At 40.4% G+C, this 22500-nt stretch overlaps 1 protein-coding gene across 1 annotated transcript in view; it reads right to left on the minus strand.

The window, feature by feature from the left end:
- Positions 1 to 22500, minus strand: part of CSMD1 (CUB and Sushi multiple domains 1) — a 1745896-nt gene that overhangs the window by 88823 nt on the left and 1634573 nt on the right. The window contains exon 50 of the mRNA XM_024768064.1: positions 19421 to 19609. Within this exon, the coding sequence (XP_024623832.1) occupies positions 19421 to 19609 (189 nt within the window). The remainder of the gene's footprint in view (positions 1 to 19420; positions 19610 to 22500) is intronic.

The following is a 22500-nucleotide window of genomic DNA, read 5'->3' on the forward strand; positions in this document are numbered from 1 at the left end:
AAAAAAAAAAAAAAAAAAAGAAAATGAAAGTCAATTGTATTTACCCACACTTTTGCTCTTTTATGTTCTTTTTTCTTTCCTGATGCTCTAAGTTTATTATATTTTTTGTTGTTGTGTGTTTAGAGAATTTCTTTTAGCCTTGCTTCTAACGTAGGTCTGCTGGCAACAAATTCTCTTAGTTTTTCAGCATTTGGTAATGCCTGGATTTCCCCTTCATTCCTGAAGGGTATTTTTGCTAACTATAGAATTCTGGACTGATTGTTCTTTCCTTTCAGCACTTGAAGAATATTGTTTTATTTCCTTTTGACCACCACATTTTTGATGGGAAATCTACTATAAGTTAGATCTTATTTTCCTATAGGTAATCCATTGTTTCTGTCTGGATACTTTCAAGATTTGTTTTCTTGCCTTTAGTTTTCAGAAGTTTGACTATCTTGTGCCTTGGTATGCATTCCTTTGAGTTTCCGGTATTTGGGATTCACTTAGCTTTTTGAATCTGTTAGGTCCACATATTTTGCCAAATTTGGGAAGTTCTCAGCCATTTTTCCTCAATTTGTTTTCAGGCTCTCCTGCTTTCTCCCTTCCTTCTGGTACTCTGATGACACAAATGTTAGGTCTTTTGTTTTAGTCTCACATTCTCTGAAGTTCTTTTTTTCCTTTCTTTATGTTTCCAAGTATATTTTCTCTTTGTTGTTCAAAGTGTAATTTTTATTTTTCTATCTTCAAATTCACTGGTACTTTCCCCTGTCTTCTTCATTCAGCTCTTGAGTCCACCTACCAAGCTTTTAATTTCAGTTGTATTTTTTAGTTCTACTCATTCCATTTGGTTTCTCTTCATATCTTCTATTTCTTTGCTGAGACTTTCTATTTTCTAGTTGTTTCTGCAGGCTCACAACTTCTCATGGAAGCATGTCTATGAAGCCTGCTTTAAAATCTTGGCCAGAGAGTTCTAGCATCTGTGTCATCTGGCATTGGCTTCCATTGTCTCATCTATTTAGTTTGTTATCTTCCACTTTCTTGGTATGGTAGGTGATTTTGCATTAGCACCTGGGCATTTGGGGTATTACATTATAAGGCTCTGGCTCTTATTTAAATCTTGTGTTTTGCTAGACCCTGCTTGACGTTGCTCCAGTTGGTGAAGGGAGCTTCAACCTCCTTCCTGCCAGGTAGCAGTGATAGTCCAGGAGGGTGGGATCCTTGCTGGGCAGGGTGGGAATTCAGACTCTCCTCCAGGTCAACATAACTACCTCCCTGCCTGTGAGAGGGAGGAGGTGCCTCTGCAGGGCTCCCCATGTGACCTCACTGACCTGGTAGAGGGATGGCCTTGCTACAGCTGAGGAGTGGAAATATTTCTGTGCATCCTCTCCAATGTGCATCCTCTGATACCACCCAGTAAGCAGGGGGAGGGGCAGCTCATCCCCACCAGGTGGGGTGGGAGCCCAGTTTTCCAAGTAGTATCACTGACTGCCCAGCAGGGATGAAGCCACATCCCCTCACTCAGCCTCCACAGACACCACCCATTGGGAAAGGTGGGGGCATCACAGACAGCCTGGGGGGCTCTCCACTCACTCTTTGCAGTGTTGGGGGGGAGTCCAGTTTATGGCCACAGTTTCCTCTGTGGGGTTTGGATGGAGAAAAACCATTACTGACAAAACATTTTCTGCCTTGTCTGACTGCCCTTTCCTGGTCTTTCGGCAGGAAGAGCAGGCTTTTATTGGGGATTATTTTGGTCTGTTTCCATTGGTGTTTCAAGGACTGTCTTCTCCAGCATCCATTCAGGAACACTTGAGGTAGAAAAGAGAACCCAGGGAACTCACCACTGAGTCACTCTTTTGGTTCTGAGGTGCCTAAGCCATTCTACCACCACCTCTCCACCTTTCAGAGTTTTCATATATATATTTTATATGATGTCCAGGGATATTTGTTGTACTTAGGAGGTGAAACAGAGAAAAGTATATCTATTCCATGTTCATAGACGTGAAAGTCAGAACCTCCTTTAAGAAATGATTCTGAGGCTGAATAAGAAAGGGTTCTGTGATAGATTGGTAATGTCTGCCATAGCAAAGAATTTTAGAATTTGTCACCATGTACCCTGTAATAGCTGAACATTTGCCATCTATTCCACTTATATGTGCACATCTTACCTGAGTGGTGCCCATGTCACTAATGGTATAAAATCCTTATAGGACAGAACATGTCATAAATCTTTTCACCCTTCCCACTGTCTTAAATATCATAGTGCTTAATAAATACTTTATTTCTAGGAAATGGAAAAAATTGTATCATAAAAGGTAGCTGTTTAAAGTTTTTAAAAAATTATCATGACACAATTTCAGTATTTACTTAGATTTGTTTTAAGTAAATTTTGATTTACTTAGGTCATAATTTGAACAACAAAGGGTAAGGAAACCTTTCACCTTAAGCTTATTAAGTTTAAATATTATATTTTAATTTTGAATATTTTAATTGACCATATTATTTTGATGAAAATTATAAATCTAAAATTTATGGTCTGGAACTCTATCTGAAATTCTATGTAGTTATTTTTAATAAATGCCATCTTTGATGCATTTAAATTAAAATTAACCCAAATTTCAGAATGGTTTCTAATGAGACAAAGGTAAGCAAAAAGGACATCTTCCAAATTATTGATTGCAAGCACATTGATTCCATTCCACATGTGATCATTTTCCAACCCCTTCAATTTCGTGTAAACTGAGAAGCAAGATCTAATCCGACTTGATGTACATTATGTAAAGCAAAAATTGACTATTTTTCTCATAATCATGTCTGTGAAATTGTGTTTGGTATTGTGTCTAACACAATCTACATGCATTTTCTCAGTTAATCTTCTTGCTTCTCCAGTCAGATAAGATTATTGCAGAAAAAGGAAAGTATGACGCAAAGAACTTAAATAATTTGCCTAAGTTCACATAATTAATAAATAGTGGAACCAAATTCAAATCCTAATATGAATGTATCACAACCAATATACTATCTACAACTGCAGCTCATTGGGGTAGAAAGCTTTTGAAGTACTTTCCAAGTTTAGAATCTTTTGATTCCATTCAATCATGTTCAAGAAAAAACATTATTGATATTGTCTTTTGGAAAGTACCCAATGGGAGAAAAAAAAAGGATTTATTTACTATGATTTAGCAAAAAAATCAACAGCATGATACTGAGGAAAGAGAGTTAACTTGCTCATGATAAAATATATAGATCCTGTGAAATTTGTAGGACTGTATTTTAAATAAGTCTTTCTTTAGAACCATTACTATAGCTACTTATAAAAGAGCTATGTTTAGGTGAAGAATTATCCTGCAGTTTCTACATGTTTTCCTACATATCAGGAAAGTAAACTTGTATGCATGCTCTAATAACACATAATTATTCAGCCATATATTCAGAGAGTTATATCTATACAATTATAAAGCAAACTTAATTTGGCTGAAGTTCTAAATGAACTCAGCCATGCGTTGTGTTGGGTTTTAGGTTATGGCAAATGGTCATTTTGTTCATGACACAGCATATACGACATTGCATCTCTTCCTAAGAAGAAATACCCTCCAATTTGATCATCTTTAACTTTATCTACCTTGAGCATTACTGCACTGCAGTGTGACTGATAAGGTAGAAATAATTACTCAATATATTCTGCATGCTGATGAGATGACAGAGCTTTTGGAGAAACGGACTTTAGAATCAGTTCCCTTTATAGAACATTTAGGATAATTTTCACTTTGGGCAAACAGCTCTACAGAAACAATCTCATATTGCTCATTGGGAGCCTTTGGGACATATCTAAGAGATATTTTGCACAACCTGCCAATCAAAAAACAAGTACAATTTGTTACTTTATTCACTTGACAGATTTTTATGATCAACTATGTGCCAGGCCCCATGCTGTGCATGGTGTGAAGGATGGTGGTTAAACCAACCTTGCCCTTTCCCACTTGAACCTTATAGTCAACCACGGAGGGAGTCATGAGACAAATAAGCTCCCAAATATATAATTATATTGTGAAAACTGTAACTAGTGTCACGAAGGTTCAGAACAAGGTGCTGAAACAAAGGGGAAAATAAGGATCGCTATTTAAATTAAGGCAGAAGGGCACAGGAAAGGTCTCCCTATTGAAGCAGCAGCCCTCAGGCCAGTGGTCCTGACTAGCACCATTCTTCAGAGGATGAAGCCAGGTGAGGCAAAAAAGTGCAGGTGAAATGCTGGGGAGTGGGGAAGGCTGGCGTAGTGAACAGTTGGTCAGAAGGACAGTTGGGAGGGAGTCAGAGAACATGCTATTAGTGGTGAAGACTCCACGCTGGGTCCTCCAGGACGTCCTGCAAAGGATGAGCTGGGCACTGACACAAGCCCATTTGTGTCCCCAGGATGAGCTGATAGGTGGTCAGGGAAAGCCTCTTGGGTGCTCCTTGAGGAGGGACATAAAGAAGTGGATGGGCTCAGCACACACTCAGTGGCTAGGTTCACGAGGACGTGGTGGTTGTAGGTAGGACTTCAGGTGGAAGCAAGAGAGGGAAGTGAATTAGCAGCTGGCTGGACTGAGGGCCCATTTTCTGACACAGGATAAACCCCAGGAGAGCAGATTAGAGGGGAAAAAAGGAGTTGTCTTTTTGAGATCAGAAGGCACAGTAAGTATGTTAGTTAGACCGTCGGTCCCGTGAGTCTGGACACAGAGGAAAGGATGGTGGGGTGGGGTGGTAAGGGTAGAGCAAGAAGAATTTTTCGTATTACTGCAGCCTTCCGTAACGCACTCTCTGAATCTCCCGATGTTCAGCTCCAATACGAGACTACACGGCTAAGGCCATGAACTGAACAAAGTGTTGTATAATCTATTAACAATGTTTAAGGAATAAAACATTCTTAACATCCACTCAAAATTTCTTGTGAAAAGACTTGTCACTGTTTATTACTAATCCATAATTGATTAAAATATGCACCATGGAGCTAATTTGTTGGAAGATTCAAATATATCAGCACAGGGCTTCCCTGGTGGTGCAGTGGTTGAGAATCTGCCTGCCAATGCAGGGGACACGGGTTCGAGCCCTGGTCTGGGAAGATCCCACATGCCATGATGCAACTAGGCCCGTGAGCCACAACTACTGAGCCTGCGCGTCCGGAGCCTGTGCTCCACAACAAGAAGGGCCGCGACAGTGAGAGGCCCGCACGCCGCGATGAAGAGTGGCTCCCGCTTGCCACGACTAGAGAAAGCCCTTGCAGAGAAACGAAGACCCAACACAGCAAAAATAAATTAATTAATTAATAAACTCCTACCCACAACTTAAAAAAAAATATATATATATATATATATATATCAGCACATTTTAGAGTTAGGTTCACTGAAAGAAAAATTTGTGTCCTTAGATATTTAGGGAATTTATTTCTCCCCAGAAATGTCTTCACGAGCTCACATGTTAAGGTTCTACTTTAAAAGTTTTATTTAGAGTAAACAACTCAAATAATATCATCTATTTGTTTCCTTTCCTATTAATTATTGTTTGAATTATAAAATTATTACATAATTTGGGGAAGGCAAAACAATACTATTCCCATTTTACATATAATGGAGCTAAACTCTAAGTTAAGCAACATGAAGGGCCCCTGGGAGTGAGTGGAACGTGAAGCTGAAAAGGCAGATAAATGCCTCTCATCTCTTTTTGAAAAAGAGCCCATGAGTCTTCAACACAACAGTTGGCTTGCTAATACAACTTTTAATTGGAATTTTTAAATTGACTCCTTTTGTTAAATTTGGAAAAGACAGGACTAGATTTCAGGTCACTTGGCATGTTGGTCCGTGTCCTTTCCAATCTGACATCCACAAAGATAAACACAAAAGAGGGGAAGAGAGGAAGATAAGGAAATATTTGATGGTTTATTATTAGTGATTTTTTTTTCTAAAATAAGAGTTTCCTGATAATAACTTAATTCTAACATAAATAGTGAAAAATATTCTTGAGATATACAGACAACATAGTTTTGTTTTTCCCCCTTTTGAGCAGGACCATAGTTACACAGTTGATATTTAATAGAGCAAATTGATCATTTAAAGTCATTATCTTCCTGATGGTCATAGGTATTCAGCATAACTGGCCAAGTCACGCTTTTCTTACACATAAAAGAGATTCTGTAAGAGATTAAACCTGAGGTGGCAACTGTGTTATAGTGAAAGACTCCCTGCAGATGCAAACCTGGAGTCATCCGTGTGAACACTGACACCAGTGGTTCTTGTGGCCACGAATTCCTGCTCTGAAGTCCATTAAATTCCGCAAATATTTTTAACAGTTATCATCTTGGCTTAAGCATTTTCACGTGTAAGATGAAGAAGCTGAACTACGTCATCTCTACAGCCTTATCTCTAAATGTTCATGATTCTACCCAAAGTCTCCCTCAGCACACACAAGACAGACATGTCTGTCCTATCCTCCATTCCCTTCCCTCCACGTTGCTGTACAGCATGATTTCTAAACCATCACAAAATGAGTATGGCAAGTGAAAGTACACAGGAAGACCTAGCTCCCTCTTACAAGTTTTCTGAATTCGTGCGGTATTATCTAAGCGCGGTATAGCAGCAAGCATGTTCTCTGACTCCCAGCAGGCCATTATTTAACTTTTGAAAGTCAACATAAAATTATTTTGTTTAACAAACATTTTAAAACATAGATAAATGTTTGCATGGCTGTTAATGGTGTCTAACCTTGTAATGGGTCCCAGTTCTGAACCATCTGAGATCCCATGAGTAAAACTGAGTTATTATTAGGCCGCCATCTTTAAACAGCAGACATTCCATTAATCACTCAAGCAGACCCAAGGTGACATTTTCATGATCGCCTAATGAGGACCTCGGTAAAAGTGGCATTTGAATATAATACGGCTCAAGAGTGTGTCTTGTAATAAGCACCTCCCAGGGGACAAAAGCCAGGAACACTGTTGGATTTAATCAATGAGCCTTGCATATCTTTGTTAATGGGTCAGAAGAGACCACGCCCTCAGCTAATGAGTTATACTTGCTTCAGGCATGAATAGTGCAAGACGGTTTACAAGCATTTTGAGTTTGATTAGCAAAGAGTTATCTAATCCCATCAACTTGTTCTGTAGAAACTACCAGTTTCTTTTTAGTAATAATATAGGTGATATACAAAATGAATAAATAAGTTCACATTTAAAACAATATTTAACAGGGGATAAAATTAGGCTCAAAAATGTCTGCATCGCAAAGAACAAGTCATCTCCGCCACTGTCTTCTAAACAAAACTTCATCACCATTTTCAGCGTGTTGGAATCATGTAACATAATGTGATCATCCCAAGGAGAGCATGGAAGCCCCCATGAACGTTTATTTCAGGGAACAAGTCCAGGGAGACTTTCGAGGCCATGTTGAGCATTGTTAGGTTTCCAGGCATGTTTTCAGGACACAAAGCAAATCTAAACGTCCTGCGTAGTCTGGTCCACGTCTTTGCTTCATGCCCATCACCCAAAGGTGAGCACTGGTGTGGAAACATTACCACCGTGCACACGTGGATGTGGAATGAAAGCTTGTGCCATGATTTCAAATCAATCTCAACTTAAAACGCTATAGGAAACAAGGCTGAGAGTTGAAAGAACATGGATTTAGACCTAGGAGAGTCTGAGTTTGTTATTTGTCTGTTTACGACTTGGAAATTTACCTGACTTATCTGAGCTTTGATTCCTCGTCTATAAAAGGAGAAACATCAAAGTTCCTTACAGGCTAATGTGGCAGAATGTACAGTATAAGCCACACAGCAAAACATAAGGCACGTTATCAGGACTCGAGCTCTCTTTCACTATGAAAAAAAATAACTTTCCTTCAGATTTAATATAAAGGGAAGCATTCTTCAACTCTCTAGATTAGGGTCAACTAAAAACTAAACAGTATGAAGGAATGTTTTCCCTTCCATCACAAATACAGAGGAAACATTTGATAGTGAATCCCTCAGATCCCTCATGCCACCATCAAGAGAAATTAGGTGGTTCTGGGCCAAAAGTGGGGGGACTTGGAGGGCGATGCTGGCTGTGCCTGGTGCCCCAGTGCCTCCTCAAAGAGCCACACCAGGTTCCAGGCTCAGGAGAATCAGCACCGAGCACTGGAGTCAGAGAAGCATCCACACCAGGAGGAGGTGGGCTCAGATGAAGTCACTGAGAAATCGCTCACCTGCAAACAACATTATCACCTTTATCAGTAGAACACCTGGCATTCCTTGGTCAAATACACAATTCCTGCCATTGTGACAAGTTCTTTTACTTGTATGACCTCATTTAATCTCAAAAATACCCCAATAAGTAAATTAAATTATTATTTTTTATTACTACTATGATGGTTAATATTACTTGTCAGCTTTACTGGGCTAAAGGGTGCCTAGGAGCTGGTAAAACATTATTCCTGGGGTGTGTCTGTGAGGATGTATGCAGACTAGATTAGCATTTGCTTCTCACAGGAGTGAAGAGCACCCGCCCCCATTCGGGTGGGCGTCATCCAATCCTGAGGCCTCAGTGCAACCAGAAGGCAGAGGAAGGCGGAATTCCCTCCCTCTGCTTGAGCTGGGACGCCCAGCTTGTCCCACTCTTACATCGGGGCTCCCGGCACTTTCCCTGCTGCCCCTCCCACTGGATTCCCTGGTACTTGGACTGGATCACACCACTGGCTGCCTGGGCCTCCAGCCTGCAGACTGCAGGTCACTGGGCTTCTCTGCTCCATCAGCAGCAGTAGGGGACCTGGGCTTCTCTGCTCCGTCACCATGGGGACCAGCTCCTACAGTAAGCCTCCCCTTGTGCACATCTGCGCACACCCTACCGTTGCTGCTTCTCTAGAGAACGCTGACTGATATGACAACTAAGGAAAATGAGCATTAGGATGTCCTGCAAATTGCCCCGATTCTTATAACTAGTAAACAGCTGTGTCGGAGGGCATCTCTCAGGGTATCTGATGCCAAAGCAGGTATCTCAGCTACTGTCCTGTACTGTCGCCAAGGTGCCATCTGCTCTATTTCAGTGTATTCATATCTCTTTTATTTTCAATGTCCAATCACCGGCAGTAAATAAATAGATGGATAAATAAATAGGTCAGAATACATTTTCAAAGTGTAAATCTGAAAATATAAAGGCCACGCTGAATTTGAGAATTAATGATATTTCTGGAGCCTTTTTTTGTTTGTGTTTTATTTCCCTTGTCTTCTCTGATTTCCCAAACACTAAGCAACATCTCACGTGATGCTCAGCCAGCATCCAATACACCATTAACACTGGGCTGAAGGCTGAGTTAGAAAATCATAATAAGAGAGGTGGTAAAGGGCTGGAATCACCTCTAGGTCTGTGGGACTTAACAGGTCACACTGTTTTTATTTGTTTCATGGGGACAGTGTGAAGTCAGACACTTTAGAAAGAGCATTTACTAGCACAAGAAATATCCACCCATTTGTCTTGAGGGATAAAGGTGAACACTTCTAAAAACGAGGGCAGACAGAGGGAAGCAATGGCTTGTATGTACAGACATTAACTCAAACAGATGGGCAACTTAAAAACACAGGCAGTTCTGAAATGGAAAATGAAGAAAAACAGGATTTGGCTGAGAAGCATCTTTAGCTGCTCTAAACCTCTTGAAAATATTTAGTGCATCGTAGCCCAAGGAAGGAAAAAAACCCAAAAAACACTTAATCATTTGAAGCAAACAGAAGAGCTCTGGAAAGGAAGGGACCCAGTACGTGGGCAGACAAATGACTAAAGACAAAGAGAGGCTCTGACTTGGCAAATGCTGCCGCTTGACCGTTTCCTTAGGGGCAAATCCATTGCTTCCGCAAGGTTGTAGGAAGCAGCTGACGCCCACCCCTCTGCTTTGGAGAGTCACAGGAAGGCACAGGTGTGAACGTTTAAAAAGAAAAGGGCCACTTCTTAGGAACAAAGTTCCATTCAATAAAAAGCAAGACCCTGGGGACAGAAGCTGAAGGAAAGCAGTGATGCCTGTGTGTGTTACATGCCAGCTCTGACCCAGTTACCTCTGGTCACTGCCCCACAGAGATCACCGTCCTGTGGGGATGGGACCCTAATGCACCTTCAGTCTGGTGTCATGAGAACTCGCCAGAGGATGAGAACCCTTTGTTTATGGCGGGTTTTCATGGGATCTGGAACCCTGGGGCATATTTCATCTAACTTGGTAGGTGGGATGACGGGACAGGATCCTGCTCTGGAAACTCATCAAATCATTGCACATGCTGCTCTGATCAGGGACAGTTCCCTTAACCTGTTTCAGCCTTAGCTTCGCCGCCTGCAAAATACGGACAGTAAAGACCCTTGGAAACGGTTACCAGTGCTCAGCTCAAGTTATGGGACAGTGCACACAGCATCAATCCACCGGCGTCCGCCTTTCACGAGTGGAACAGCGGAGCCGCAGAGGAGAGCAAGGTGCCTGGTGGAGTGTGGACCATTAAATATGTTTTTAACGAAATGAACTCTGTGGGGCTAATAAATTCTCAAAACTGCTGACCTGAAATTTTGGCTGCATTTTACTAAAAAAAAAAAAAATAAAGAACACAGAAAATAGACAAGCAATAAACATGTGATGCAACTATGAAAGGTTGTTAAGAATGATGACGGAACTAAGGAAACTAGGCAATTTCACTGTAGTAAATAATGTAAATTTTTTGTGACTTCCGTTTTCCCCTGTATATGTCCAGAAAGAAAATCTCATGACCTTCTGTCACTAATTTCTCCATTTTTTCACAATTTGCAAAATGTCTTGCCCCGAGATCCAGACACTGCTGCTGGAGTTGATTCGGTTCTTGCTGCTGAGGTGGAGAGGAGAAGGGTAGGGATTTCACGGGGCAGAGAAGGGATCACATGCGCTGGTCCATTTGGGCTGCCACAGCAGAGACCGCATACCTGGGGCTTGAACAACAGAAAAGTGTGATCACACAGTTCTGGGGGCCAGCAGTTGGAGATCAAGGTGTCAGCAGGATTAGTTCCTTCTGAGGGGCTTGAGGAAGACTGCTCCTTCCTCCTTGGTGTATAGATGGCTGTCTTCAACCTGTGTCTTCACAAGGTCTGCCCTCTGAGTCCCAATTTCCCTCTCTTATCATGACAGCAGTCATGTTGGAGTGGGGCCCACCCTAATGACCTCATTTTCACTTGGTCACCTCTGTAAAGACCCTTTATCCAAATACAGTCACATTTTGAGGTCCTGGGGATTAGACGCCAACATATCTCTTTTGAGGGGGGCACAATTCAGCCCTGACACCTGTAGCAGTCAGACACGCCTGAGGTGCGCTCTGCCTGGTGTCACACACCGAATCACAGGGCTCTCCAGGCTGTATGCCTTGTGCACAGGGCTGTTCTTCTGGAGGCTATTCCTTTAGTGTGGTTACTACTGTATTTGAAAGTTGAAAATGACATCACCACTGGCCTAATTTCAAGCTGTGTTTCTTCCCGATAATACCATTTATGTTAGAAGCCTTACTGAGGAAGCGATTGATGAGAGAGTGGAGCCATACGCACTTATTCATAAGTTCACATCGATGCCAAGTATGGTCCAGGCACTGTGCAAAATGCTGGGATTCACATTTAGACAAAATCCCTCTCTTTAAGAATGGGGATCGTTGGGCTTCCCTGGTGGCGCAGTGGTTGAGAATCTGCCTGCTAATGCAGGGGACACGGGTTCGAGCCCTGGTTTGGGAAGATCCCACATGCCGCGGAGCAACTAGGCCCGTGAGCCACAACTACTGAGCCTGCGCGTCTGGAGCCTGTGCTCCGCAACAAGAGAGGCCGAGATAGTGAGAGGCCCGCGCACCGCCGTGAAGAGTGGCCCCCGCTTGCCACAACTAGAGAAAGCCCTCGCACGGAAATGAAGACCCAACACAGCCAAAAATAAATAAATAAGTTAATTACTTTTAAAAAGCCAAGCATTTGAAGCATAACATGTGTTCCTTAGACACGTGCGCCAAGTTTACCTAGGATGCTTGTACGATTGCAGATTCCAGCTCCTTGGGACCCGCTGAGTCAGATTTGGGGGGCACCTGGAAGTTAGGGATCTATACGCCAGATGGTTCTTGTGAACTTTGAAGAACCACTGGTCCAGGGGAAGCAATCTACAGACACACAGGACAAAAGGCAGTGGCGAGGTCACAGCACGCACAAGAGGGTGCTCAGGACCCGGGGTAGGGGCACCTCAGTCCCCCAGAGACAGAGAAGCTCGGGGACTTGATGAGGAGCAATTAAAAGGCGATCGGCAATCCACAGACAGACAAAGCGCTCCGATGTCGCATTTCGAGTATTGTGAGAAATCAGAGAAACCTATTCCCAGCTCAGTTACTTAAATATTATTGATGTTAACTAGACATTTGTAAAATCTCTGCTTGAAAGCACGTCAACAAGTACTTCCTGAAGACACTCACTGATGAAATTATGTTTCTATCCTGTAAGGTTCCTTTTTTAGGGGTGCCTGTTAGTACCTGGCTCCAGCGTAAAGATTTCATGTCAACTGTTTCATTTAACCCTTCAAACATGCCAGGTGGGGGAGTATTCTTATCCCTGCTCACAGAAGAAGCTAAACCTCAGTGAATTGTGTTGCCTGTCCAGGGTCATGGTACCAGTAAATACTGGGAATGGGAGGGATCCTTGCCTAAATTGGGAGATTCTGACTGTGAAATGCCCAAGATCTAATCACTCAACTCAAATCCCATAAGAAGATCATGAGCAAATGGAATAAACCTCAGTTTACAATATACGTAGTGGGATTTGGCAAATTTTTGGCTTTATGAACTATGTGGATTCATAACCTAATATATTAGAATATAGTTGACATAATGACTATAACCTGTATTCTCACATGTATATATATACATATTCACATACATACATATTTTCATATATATCATAACATGTGATTTGTTTTGCTTTTAAAATGATTTTAAAAACATTATTTTTAAATTTCTAAAAACACTGCACTATTATCATGTCACATAGAAGCTTGAACATTTCATAGAAGCAAATAAATACGTGTAAAAAAATCAAGACAAAAGTCATAACTTCTTATGCATTTTATGCCCATAGGTAAAAATTTTTAAGATTTACAAAATAACTCAAGTTTTATACCAGAACACCAAACATATCCTCTGAACTTTTGATAATGTTGCTATTTTTTTAAGTTAAAAAAAGAACAATTTTCTTCTGAAAGATGCCCTTTCAGTGGATAGAAATAATGTTCACAGAGGGAATACTCACGGTATAGTAGAAATAATGTAGATTTTGGAATCTGAAGGACATGGGTTCAAATCCCACCCCTGGTGTTTAGTCGTGTGTTTCTTGAGTAACGTCGCCTCTGAGCACCAGTGTCCACAGGATTAAAGAGATAAGAGGACGCATCCCCAGCTCAGTCCTGGGCTCACGGCAGACCTACATGCACCTCCCCGCCCAGCCACCCATCTCCTGCCCTATCCATACCCTTTACACTAGCAAATATTAGCACATATCAGCAGAGTGCAGGCGTCTATATCTTTCCATCTTAAAGTTCAGACTTTACGAACAGAGGCTTAACCATGTCATTTGTGAGAATGATGGTTTTCCCTATGCTTCATTGCCTGTAAAACGTAAGCAAAGCATAAACAACACACAAGATCAAGTCCAAGCCAGAGCTCCGACTCACGAAGTGCTCTGAAAATCACGGCTCTGAGATAAAGAGCTACATGGGAACTGCTCTCTCTGTGACACAGGAAACTTGAAAGCCAAGCCCTGTAAGGTACCACTTTAACTGGATCTTTGAGATAATACAGAAAATTTCAATTCTAATTTTGGCTTCCCTCCAAGATGAATAAGATTAGTGTATTGATAAGGGAAACAGCTGCTGGGCAGAGTTTCTTGGTTGAAGGCAGGAAATGAAGCCTAAAGGGCAAAAGATATGCCTGGTTTATCGAGGAGGATAAAAGCCAGGTTTTCTGAGAGAAGTCATTTCAAACGTCAAGGAAAGGGAGAAAAGCTGAAGTTCTCTGAAACGATGCAACACATCTGGCCTGCTGTGTGTCCTTCCTCACAGGTGATGGGCAGTGAAGGGTCCTGTTTGCTGCTGAGTCCTGCCCGGGACTGTCTGAGCGCTTGAACCCTCTCAACAATTCTCAGAGCTTGGCATCAAAGATCCTGTTTTACATGGCAGGAACCAGGTTTAGGGAGATTAGCATGCCCTGCCCATCACATGACTATTTTTCTCTCAAATTCTGTGCTTCTAAGATGTCACCAGCAGAAAGTCAGTGAAAATGAGAAAACGAAGCAGATTAGGGCACAAGATAAGCCATCTTCAATGGAAAAAACAAAAAAGTCAGAACTTCAATGGAAAAAAAAAAATCAGAACTTCCCTGGTGGTGCAATGGTTAAGAATCTGCCTGCCAATGCAGGGGACACAGGTTTGATCCCTGGTCCGGGGAGATCCCACATGCCGCGGAGCAACTAAGCTCCTGCAGCACAACTACTGAGCCCGTGTGCCACAACTACTGAAGCCCGCGCTCCTAGAGCCCGTCCTCCGCAACAAGAGAAGCCACCACACACTGCAACGAAGACCCAGTGCAGCCAAAAATAAATAAACAAATAAATAAGAAAAAGAAAAAAAAAATCATTCTCAAATACCTGTCATTAATTTACACTTCTTTTTTTTTCATTCAAACACTGCCCTGACACATGTTCTGCTGGGGCCTAGGGCAGCACACTCGTGGTACGCGACCAGCACTGGGGGCCCCAAAGGGCCTGACCCCACCCCTCAGCTTTCCACCTCACTCATTTACTAAAAGGCAAGTGTCGCATTTTTAGTAAACATTTCAAAGTATTATCTTGCACAATTAAAAAGAAAAAAAAAAACTAACATCCTAGTGCGGTTAGAAAATGTGTAAGTTGTTTCTGTTCCTCTGTCAGCATAAAAGGAATGCTGTTCAAATCACTGAGAAATACTATACCCACTCCAGAAGGATAACTGAAATATTAAATAGTATATTGTAATATTAAATATATAAAATGTATAAATATATTAAATAAATATTAAATAGTAGGCTCCCAGTGCCACAAAGGGCTATTTGTCCATTTATTTATTTGTTTGTTTCCAGTTTTCAAGTCCCCTATCTTCAAATAAAATAATTAAAATGACTATAAGATCAAACCTTTGATTCTGGTAAGAGTCTCAAATTATTGCACCATTACTCTTGCATCAGTAATTAGATGGGTTGCAGGATTTATAGTTGCTGTTGACCCAATGTGATCTTCTCTCAAAGGGTGTCAGATGCTACTTGTTTTCTGGTGGAGCTATTTACTTTGAAATTTATTGCAGCAGATAATTTTTTAATTATAATTTTTTTCATTTGATTTGCTCCTTATGGAACCTACGAAGTCAAACCTCCTCTCATGAAAAACAAATAAGGATGCACTCGGTATCCTGAACTAACTTAAACTACTGCCTCCTTACTGATACTTTTAGAAACTGTATCTTCTCTGAGCACAGGTAATGGAAGGCCGCACCTCAACACTGATTTCGTTAGCCTGCTTTTTCTCACTTGTCCTAACTTCACTGAGTGGTGCTTCAATATTCCCGGCAATCAAAACCAGAAAACGATTTGTCATTCCGTATTTTTCTCTCTTCCTGACCCTTTACATTCCATCACAAGGGCCTGCTGATTCTGTTTTCTAAATATTTTCAACACCTGTTTTCTTTGAAACCTATTTTCACTGTATTTATCAAGGTCTTCATCATGGCTCCAATGCATATTTCTAAAATTTCTAAGCACCCCTGTAATTTAGACAGGATTCTGTCCAATCATCTACCACACTACTAAAAGATATTTCCAAAATGCAGATGTGACTGTGTCTTTTTTTGCCTTTTAATAGACTGTAGTCAACCACAGGAGAGAGAGTAAAAGCTATGTAAACTGAGTTGAGGTCTTCCACAATGGCCCCTACTTGCTGCTCCAACCGCATTTCCATCGGTGCTACCCCTTCAAATCCTAACTCAGCTGTCCCATGATGGGAAAAACATCCTGAAAAAATACCTTCTGCTCCATCTCTATTCAGTGTATATCTTCTCTTGCTTAATGTCATACTGAATTGTAGTTACTGATTCATGAGGCCATCTCTCCTAACGGACCATCAGAACTTTAAGAGTTGGGAGTGTGTCTTGGTACCTGCAGTGCCTAATTCAGAGGTAAGTTTGAATTGAAATAAAAATCATGAAAACAGCTGTATCATCTTTAATGCTTGCGTTAAGTTTTAAACCTACAACTACAACTGTAATCTACAAACACAGACATATTATTAATGTCACTTTGCCTCTGTAAGAACATGTATATATAAACAAAATGTCAAAAACTTGTACAGAGTATACCCTCTCTATAAACATGGACCCTACATCTACTTTAATTTTTGCAACAGTGTGCTTGAGGTCTATAGGTTTCAGAGGTAAAGCTTGTACCTTTATCCTCATAAATGTGCTACAGGGAAATCCTCATTTTCCAATTTTATATCTAATGTGAATATAATATCTTGGGCAAGAAAATAAAAGAGTTTGAGCTGTCTTGAGAGGGAATAGTGTGATGGTATGCATTTAGATGATGCTTTGGCAAAGTCTTTTTCCCTTATAGAATGCCAAGAATTTTAAAGAAAGAGTTCACCCACTCTTTAATTTCATACCCTACCATCGTGAACTGCCAGCAATTTAGGACCACATAGATGCTGATCATCCATCTGTATCTATTAACTCTCTTTGGACCCAAAAACTACTTTGAAAAAATTATCTTCAATTATCTAAAAACTGAAAAAAAAAATTAATCTAAATACAATTTAGATGGCTGGTACAAAGAGGGAATTAAAAATCCACAAAGGCTCATTCTGACTATATTGAAGGAGGCCAATGTTTTTCTGTAAGTTAGATGAGTATTTACATTATGGAAAACTTCTGTGTTCTATAAGTAACAAAAGGAAAGTGAATGATTAATGCTAAACAAATCAAGTTTCCCTTTATTAAATACCATAACAATTACACATTTATATTATGAACTGTATTAAATTCAGTTCCATCAGCTCTAAGGCTCTTTAATTGTAAGTAAAACACTGTTAAGGTATAAATTGCCAATATATATGTTATATAAGCCTATTCTGTTTAAAAATTTACGATGTTTTCTCAATGGCCTTCACCAATTGGAGTAAACATTTTTACTATTTATTTTAAAAGATTTATTTTTAAAATGATGAAAATGCTTGTGTAGCTGTACCAAATAATTTAAATGGTTTAAAAAAGCCTATTTTTCACCATGTTTTTTTATTTTTAAACACTACAGCCTCACATATGATGAAAATATTTTATACATTATTGTAATCAAAATGCTATTTTACACAAATTGGAAAGAACTAAGAGAAGACTAAAGAAACTCTTCCACAGTAAATGAATTTAAACACCTAAAATATAGATTACTTAGAACTGGTGTCTGCAAAATTTTGTTTTAAGTAGAATTTCTTTTGGCCAGACACATTTTGATTCAAACGCTGAAGAGAAAGGCAGAAGGTCTGGATTCTAGACCAACATTTTTATGATTATTAATAAGTCACTTAACTTTTATGTGCCTCAGTTTAAAATACATAAAAATAAGCAAATTAAACTAGATTATTTTTAAGGGCCCTCCAGGTTTTACAGGTCATAGTTTATGAAACAACAACAACAACAAAAAACCAAGATCATATTGACTCCCCAGTTATCAGAATGGTTAACAGAAAGTGCAAAAGACTGTGGACTTATAGTGGGAAGATGACGCTTCTGAAATATTTTATAATTTGAGAACACAATCACATCGGGCATTTATATTACAATTTCCCACCTAGAACGTGGTGTGTGATTCTAACATTCCACGTCCCTGATGGCATTGCTTTGGGGTTACGTGCAACACGGAGAAGAGATACAGTGACCACGTTCACTCAAATCCTTCAGCTGAAACTGCAAAGATTCCATAAGGATCTGGTTTTTAGAGCTCTATTTCTATTTCTGAGTCATTTAATTCAGCATCAAATAGTTCTGCTGAGCGAGAAAATGGGGAAAGGAGAGGGAAGTGCAAACTTATCAACAAGACACATCCCAGGCATTCTCTGGTTCCTTTTCAACCATGCAGCGGAAGAGCAAGCCATCCCTCCATCGAGTCAACAATGTTCAGAACTCCTCATGTGTCAGGGAGATAAACTAACGTCTGCCTGGACTGTCATTTCTCATGTGTCTGTCTTGTCACATGACAGTCTCTTTCCAGGATCTTCTTGGGCTTCTATCCTGAGAGCAGATTCCATTTAGGGCCCTGTCTAGGGACTCAACCTCTAGAGGCCAAGATTTGGGAACTCTTGCCAATCCTGGGTTCAGCCATTTTCCTTGTTCAGTCCACAATGCCAAGGACATGCAGCCCACGGGGCTGCTCTCTGAGCAATGGATTCTATGTCATAGGCAGAGAGTAACAGAACATTTAAAGAAAATGAGAAGCATTTCTTCTTTTGAAAGAAAAAGTACTCTTCTTAAAAAAACCATCAATCCTAATGAAACAAGCCAATTAGATCTTGATGTTTACCTTACATTAAAGAAGAATATCTGGAGGTACAACATAAATGATACAGGCTGGTGTCTGATTAGCTTCTTGCAGTTAAAGACACATACAATAATTGTGATAAATATCTATTATTGTCTCATAGAGCAATACCAGAAAATCTAATATCTAATGAAAAAAGAGAAACAAGGAAACCAATATGAGGTTTCATTCATAAATTGCAATTAGCTTTCAAAGACCAATACATTTCATTATGCATAAAAATCTCAATAAGAGAAAACTGAAAATTTCATGACTTCAAAGCCTTCAATTAAAATTAAAATGCCTTATTTGAAAATTTGATTTTTTTATGCATATGAAAGATAAAATGAAAAAAAAGCATGAAATATTGAAACCAACTTTAACAAGTCCTCTATTTAAGTGACCTAATGAAAATGAAATATGCAGTGTGTGGCTCAAAGTATGAGTTTTTAATCTAAGAAAAGGGAAAATGAGCTTTAGTAATTGATTTTCTTCTAATTAATACAACTGTCAAGAAAAATTATTTTGAATCTGAGTTGGATAACACATTTTTAAGTTTCAAAATGAAATATAAGTATTAGAATAATTCTACCCAGCATCTGGTGAGTGTTCAACCATTCTACGAATTCAGGCTATAAAGCTAAATCAAGCTGAGTGCAAATGTCAGAAGTGTTTGCACAGTCAGCAGAAAGTTTAATTTGTACTTTTATGAACTCACATTCATTTTTTCCTTACCTTTTAACCATAATCACAGCTCTTGTACATTTCAGAGTGTGATTAAAATAAGAAAAATAAATTGAACTCAAGTTTGGGGATGAAAACACACATTTCTTACCCTGGCAGAGTGGAGCGAGGGAATCCCACTGATACATGCCAACTGGATTCCGTCTACAGGTTGCATTGCTATGGCCAATCATCCGATATCCAGGCTTGCAAAAATAATGCACTTTACTTCCGACTTCTCCTGCAGTCCTATTTAAAACACCACCATTCTTCAGGGTGTGGGTCAAGCTGCAGTAAGGTGCTATGGGCACACAAACACACATACACAAAACCAATAAATAAATGTTGCATTTCCCCTGATAAGAGATACAAATGAAATATCTCTATTGTTAAAATAGTGGGAGATCAGCATCAACATGGAAACTTGTACTCAAAGCATCCTCAGACACAGAAGTGCTGGTGAGGGTGTGGGGCAACAGGGACTCTCATCATGGCGGGTGGGGATGCAGGATGGCGCAGCCACTTCGGAGGACACTTTGGCAACTTCTTGCAAAACTAAACACACTCTTATCATATGACCCAGCAATCACACTCCTTTGTGTTTACCCAAAGGAGTTGAAAACTTATGTCCACACAGACACTTGCACACAGATATTCATAGCAGCATTATTCAGAGTTGCCAAAACTCAGAAGCAACCAAGACGCCTGTCAGTAGGTGAATAAATAAACAAACTGTGGTCCATCCAACGTTTCTTTTTATTCAACGCTAGAAAGAAATGATCTATCAACCCATGAAGAGACATGGAAGAACCTTCAATGTATGTGATTGAGTGAAAGAAGCCAACCTGAAAAGGCTACAGACTGTTGATTCCAATTTTACAACATTCTGGGAAAGGTAAAACTCTGGAGACAGTGAAAAGATCAGTGGTTTCCAGAGGCTGGTGGGGGAAGGATGGAGGAGCACAGAGGATTTTTCAGCAACGAAACTACTCTGTGTGAATCCATGATGGTGGATACATGTCATTTTACATTTGTCCAAACCCACAGAACATCAAGAGTGAACCCCAAAGTGAACTACAGACTTTGGGTGGTAACGACGTGTCTGTCAGTGTAGGTTCATTAACAAATGTGCCATCTGGTGAGGATGCTGAAAATGGAGACGGCTGTGCATGTGGGAAGCCAAGGAGTAAAGCGAAAATCTCTGTAACTTCCTCTCAATTTGACTGTGATCTGAAACTTCTAAAAAAAAAAAATCTAAAAAATTAATTAATTAAAAATCCAGAAAAATCTAGAGCCAAAGGTCAAGTTTCTTAAGTTTGAAGTTTAGATTATCTGCGACTGTTAATCAATGTGATGATGGAATTCTGACCAAAAAAAAGAGAAAAAAGTATCATTAAAATGGAGAAATTAGAAGGATATAACATTTTGCAAACAAGGCCATTAATTTTTTTCCTTGTTGTTGTTAAATGGTCTTGAGAATTCTTGAGAATTGTATGGTGACATAGACAGTTAAGCCTTTTTTTTTCGGTATGCGGGCCTCTCACTGTTGTGGCCTCTCCCGTTGAGAAGCACAGGCTCTGGATGTGCAGGCTCAGTGGCCATGGCTCACGGGCCCAGCTGCTCCGTGGCATGTGGGATCTTCCCGGACCGGGGCACGAACCTGTGTCCCCTGCATTGGCCAGGGAAGCCCCAAGCCTCTTTTTAACATACGGGATTTGAATACAATCTTTGAAGAAAATGCACTCCTTCAGGTCAATGAAAATCTTACAATAGCTTTAATTATCACATTTGTAGGGAGACTTTTTAAAATTAGAGACAGTCATTTGTGAAAATCACAGTCTTACCTACGCAGAACGTAACATTTCAATGGCTAAAAAGCTCTGCATCTTATTTACACATTTAGAGAAAGAAACTCATTTTATTTCTACAAGACAAGTTTCACGGCAGCGTAAAATCATATGAACTCCCTTCAGATGAGTAAAACAATAAAATAAAGAAAGCTGTGAAGCCCTGGAGATCCAGGGTTCCTTTTGCAAGAAGAGGTTTCAAATGTACCCCTTCCCTGTGGGCGTCCCAAATAGAAAGCGCACACACAGGTCTGAACGCTTAATGTTGAACCTTCCCTCAGAAATAAATTCAGCAGAAACCTTCTGAAGCCTTCACATCATTGCACTGCCCAGAAGTGATGTCTGTGTGTCTGGCCTCGGTTGTCAACCATGTTCCTGTGAGAAGCATCCTCAGAGAACAGTCTCAGCTGGATGAGGTACCATTTCATTTTTTTAATGGACTCATTTTTATTAAGTTAAAATCCACTAACTCTTATACGAAACTCTTGTCCCACTGGCGTACCATTTTCCATGTTCAACTGTTGGAGATTAAATGTTGTAAGTTTTGAATGAACCAAAATATTTAGTTTAGGGAAGGTATGAGTATAACCAGGCACCCCAGCTACCAACTACCCAGAATTATTGTGCCAGTAAATTAAAATAATAATAATAATGATGATGATGAAAAGCAGGAAGGCCAAGCCGACTGTAGACCCTGCTCCAAGTTCAGAGATAAGATAAAGTCTGAAAGCTCCTGAAGGGGCAGTGGGACCACACGGTGCTTAGGGTGTCACCTGTGAGCTTTGTCACGGTTCAGTCTGTTAAGAGAGAGAATCTGCAGGATGACTGTCTAACTCTCTGGGGTCCAATAATTATTTTCTTTCCTATTGACTGTGTTTCTTCTATCACCAGGCTGTCAGGATATCCCTTCCTTCCTAACTCATCTAGAACAAGATACAGAGGGGCCCAGAGCGGGGAGACACGGCACAGCAAAGCAAAGGGGAAGATTAGAACACGGGCTCCCACCTGTTCGACTCCTGGCTATGTTAAGAATTAAGAGGACCAGGGCCCAATCCTTACATTCTGCTCATGGTGCTTTGGAAAGGCAGGCGAAGGAGGGAGACACTCAAGTAGGAATCATGATGGAAGACAGCGGGCAGAGTTGGCCATCCTGGGGTTTCTGGGTGGATGTCAGCCAGTCTGTAGTTCTGACTCTCCCATTACTGAAGCTTATTTCACTTACTCTCATTTATTTCATTTAAGGGCCATTTTTTGCGCAACACTCAGCAGTTTATTGAATTGACCTGAACCTCAATGGTCAAGCACTTGCTTTTTGTTGTTGTTTTGTTGGTTAATCATGTAGATC

This window comes from Neophocaena asiaeorientalis, unplaced genomic scaffold, assembly GCF_003031525.2.
Source record: "Neophocaena asiaeorientalis asiaeorientalis breed wild unplaced genomic scaffold, Neophocaena_asiaeorientalis_V1.1 scaffold16, whole genome shotgun sequence".
In the NCBI taxonomy this organism is placed as follows: Eukaryota; Metazoa; Chordata; class Mammalia; order Artiodactyla; family Phocoenidae; genus Neophocaena; species Neophocaena asiaeorientalis.